This window comes from Acyrthosiphon pisum, chromosome X (assembly GCF_005508785.2).
Source record: "Acyrthosiphon pisum isolate AL4f chromosome X, pea_aphid_22Mar2018_4r6ur, whole genome shotgun sequence".
Classification (NCBI taxonomy): Eukaryota; Metazoa; Arthropoda; class Insecta; order Hemiptera; family Aphididae; genus Acyrthosiphon; species Acyrthosiphon pisum.
Window position 1 is genome coordinate 27,899,610 of NC_042493.1, and position 4,200 is coordinate 27,903,809.

The 4,200-nt window shown below is 26.4% G+C and overlaps 1 protein-coding gene across 2 annotated transcripts in view; it reads left to right on the top strand.

Moving 5' to 3' along the window:
- The window catches only part of LOC100571080 (52 kDa repressor of the inhibitor of the protein kinase-like), a 3,947-nt gene extending 2,863 nt beyond the window's left edge, over positions 1-1,084 (top strand). The window contains exons 2-4 of one of the 2 annotated variants that reach the window (XM_016803354.2): positions 548-626; positions 696-840; positions 933-1,084. In XM_016803354.2, coding sequence (XP_016658843.1) covers positions 548-626; positions 696-840; positions 933-1,083 — 375 coding nt within the window. In that variant the 3' untranslated portion in view covers position 1,084. The remainder of the gene's footprint in view (positions 1-547; positions 627-695; positions 841-932) is intronic. The other variant, XM_003243590.4, reaches the window with a different exon arrangement.
- The last annotated feature ends 3,116 nt before the right edge of the window (positions 1,085-4,200 follow it).

The window sequence follows — 4,200 nt, forward strand, 5'->3', positions numbered from 1 at the left end:
CCCCCGAGCATTTTTAGACCAGGATAATTTTATATAACTAATGGGTATAGGGTATTTGAGTATATATTTCATTAAAAAACAAAAATTCCGAAAAATTGTGTTGATGATAACAAATTATTGGTAAAAATCACGGTTATCAGATAACCGTGGTAAAAATGTACATACATTTTTCTTTGTGGTACATATGTCGTCATGTAGATCACTGGCAAACTAGATTCCCATGGGTCATTAGTCCCCGGTAACCTAGTTGACGGGGTATCAAAGTGGTCGATCACCTGTTATTATCTATGATAACTGACTCCAGCTATCAGCATGATTGTACATAAACGGCTATTTTTTTATATAGTGGTTGCGACTTGCATTTCTTCATATTATGTTTTATAGTGTTATAATAATTAATTAGTCATTCATTGTTAAGTTTTGCTGTCTCAATTCTCAGTACGATATGTCTAATTTAATGAACCAGTGGTTAAAGCGCAAAGAAGTCTGCATTGATAATACAGATAGTACAAACAAAAAAAAAAAAGAATTATTTTTATTTAATGAGGAAGACTCTATTGATCAAATGCAGCTACAAACAGAACTAGAGATTTGGAAAACTAAGTGGCAACGAATAAAATCTGATGGTAAATAATTGTTGTAATTATACTTTTCTTAAAATTTTATTTATTAATTGTTTTATAATTTTGTTTAAGGTCATGACGTTTGTCAAGATGCTTTGTCATCAATAGAAAATTGTAATAATATCATTTATCCAACTGTGCATAAATTACTTAGTATAATTGCTTGTTTGCCTATTAGTGTAGCATCCGCAGAACGCAGCTTTTCTACGCTTAGAAGGTTTGGTGCATGTGTTTATTATTAGAATAACAAAATAGCAAGCTTTTATAAAATATTTTATCTTTGCTTACTTTTGTTGCTTTTTTTGTTAGATTGAAAACATGGTTAAGATCCAAAATGGGGCAAGAACGCTTGACTGGTTTGGCTTTGCTAAACATACATCATACTATAACTATATCAATAGATGATGTTATAAATAGATTTGCTAATAAAAAAAATAGAAATATAGATTTTGTTTTATAAATATATTGCTTTTTTTATCATATTTGTTTAACTTATTACTTTATAGGTTATACAGGTGCAATATAAAATTCATTATGTCTTGGTAAGTTTGTGTGAGTAGTTGGATAAACTCTTATTAAATTCGCCCCCCCCCGACATGAACTCTCAAATACGCCACTGAGTGCATCGGTGAATTTAAATAATTTATTATTCAATATAATAATAATAGTATTTTATTTTCACACACTCGATAAAATATTTTAAATTAATATTGTAATATTATAAATAAGTATCATCAATTATATAATAGGTTTTTCGTGTAATGTCTGTACCTATACGTACTCGGTTTCATATCTGTATAGATAATAAAACAGGAAAATGAAAATAATTGAGATTATGAAACAACATTAATTTTAAGCTTTTAAAGATTATTTTACGCCATGTCTTCTAATTTCGTGGTTATTAACTGTCGACAATTTATCAAGTTATAATATTAAAGATGTGAGTTTTATAAACTGTACTGGTAATCCTAGCTAACCTAACCTAAATGTTCATACATTTTACCTACGTTTTAGACTGAGCATAGCGAATGAATGTAGGCACATTGTATTTACAATGATGTGTTTTCGATATTTGGGGTAATAAAAATGCTCCAATTTTTGACATCTACATTTTTTTTGATAGAAAAGTGAATGTAGTTGGTGCATTTGGGAAGTCAACATTAAAAATGCCCAGTAGTTTTAAAAAAAAAACGGTCATTTTTACGCAAAACTAATTTTTGAACAATCAATTTTAACTTTTTGGTATAACTCAAAAATATTTATAACCAGAGACACTTTAAATGTTTACCAAATATTTACATTCATATATGGTAACATTTACGAAATATTTTGACTCTTTTTTGAGCTATTTATAAACTTGAGAAATTTTTTGAATTTTGTAAAAATGTTTCAAATTATTTTCGATAAAAACTTTTTCACTTAGTAAAAAAGCTTGAATTTTTAATGCCAGGTTGAAAAAAAAATTTCACCAAACACTATTATTAATGTTTTATGAACATTAATTTTTTTTTACTATAATTATTGATATTCGGCTGTTTTTTTTAATTATTAGATTTGATTATTTATACATGTATGCTAGGATAATGCTCCGCTCAGAATTTTTTTTCGTATACAATAATTATTAATCATTGAATTTAAATCTTACGCATCCATTACAATGACATAGATACCTACTACAGCGATAAGTGGGTACCGCGTCTACACACGATACCCACTTATCCTCCTTATTTTTAATTGTTTTTAAAACCGATTGAATCCCTCAGTTAAATGTTTCTACTATATAATATACATAATAACGTGATCACTTTAACTATACATACTATATTCAAACATTTCCTATATGCACAATTTTTTCTATATTTTATGAGAAAATTGGGAAAGATACCATTTATATATTACATATACATAACATAAATTAATTTAACATTTGATAAAAATGTAAAACGTTAAAATAAATATGATATTACAGTATTGTACTTACTTTATTTGAAATTCTGGAAATAAATTAAATTAAAAATTAAAAAATGTTACCTATAATATTATACCAAATTGTATGTATATTTTGAATTCCTCGTATGTAGTTCAAGGGCGTACTCGCGGACAGGGCTTAAGATGTCATATCCCATGCTTTGGCTTATTTTCGTAAAATAAAATGTATGAAAATGCAATGAGTGTATATTTTCTCTTATTAAACGTGGTTTGAGAATAATAAAAAAATCATATAAAAAAAGAGATTCACTGTTCTAGTTATAATACATTACTATTGCATGGATATGCATCGATTATATTATTATTATAATTGAGTGATTTAAAACTTCATGCCAAAATAATCGAATGTACACACAATAATATTAATAAGGTTCAAGTTTGTAGTATTATTTGGATTGTAATTTTAATTTCAAGTGGTTTTAGTTAAACAATAAATCGTGCAATTATTCATGCGTATTCAAATATTTTGATAGTTACTTAATTGCATGTATTATAATTTATAATTTATAGAGCAAGCATATCATTGTGTAGTGTGTTTATAAATCACTATTTAATATATAATATATATATCAGGGTATATCATGGACTTAATACAATAGTTTTAATATTAAATTTATATAATATAATATTAATATACACATATTATAATTAAATCAATTATTATTAAATCTATATCAAAGTATGTTCATTATACAACATGTCCTTTAATGTTTATCGTTTAATAAACTATTCATTAAACTGATTGTGTACACAAAATATCACATAATTTTGGTATATTAATTTACCATTGGAAACTACTTTTCTTTGGAAAAAATAGAATAATATGTAATAGTAATTATCTTAAAGTTAAGTTATACAACAACTTTGACTTTAATATGAAAACTAAAAACATGTAATTTACCCTGGTATCTACGGCAAGGTCAAATAATTTGCTAAATTGAATATCATATTATGAAAATCTTTTTTAGAATTCAAGCATAGTACAGAATATGAGCGTCACGCGTTTGGAATTCGCGTTAGATTTTTTAAAAATGAAGTTAAAATATAATTAAAATTGAAAAAATATATTTGTTTTATGTTTATTAAATTTTTTTACGTGGGAATTTTACTCCCATATGTTGTATATACTCTAAGATCTTAATTTCACCTGATATATACTTATCCCAGCATGTTTTTAAATATTCTTGTTTTTCTAATATGACTTTTCGTCGAATATTGTAAATATTTTTATTTAAAGCATTGCATTTTGTGTTAGTTTCTATTTGAATTTGTTGTAACACGTCAATTACTTGAAACACATTTGGATGCGATGAATAAAATTGGGAATTATAATGTGCATGGAATGATTCGGCTCCATTTGTTGTGTTTGGATAATTTCCCGGTTTTCTTGCCCATAAATAAGGAGGAAAAATAGCCTCCTCTGAAATATATGTATCAAGTATATAATCCGTAAATTCGATGATGTTTTGAGTTTTTGGAGCAATTGACATGAGTTCCATAAAACCATCGCCTACTTAATCGGATGGTAAATATGGTAATCCAAAATGTTTAAGCCAAAAACCAAGTTCGGAATTGGTACCATATTCTC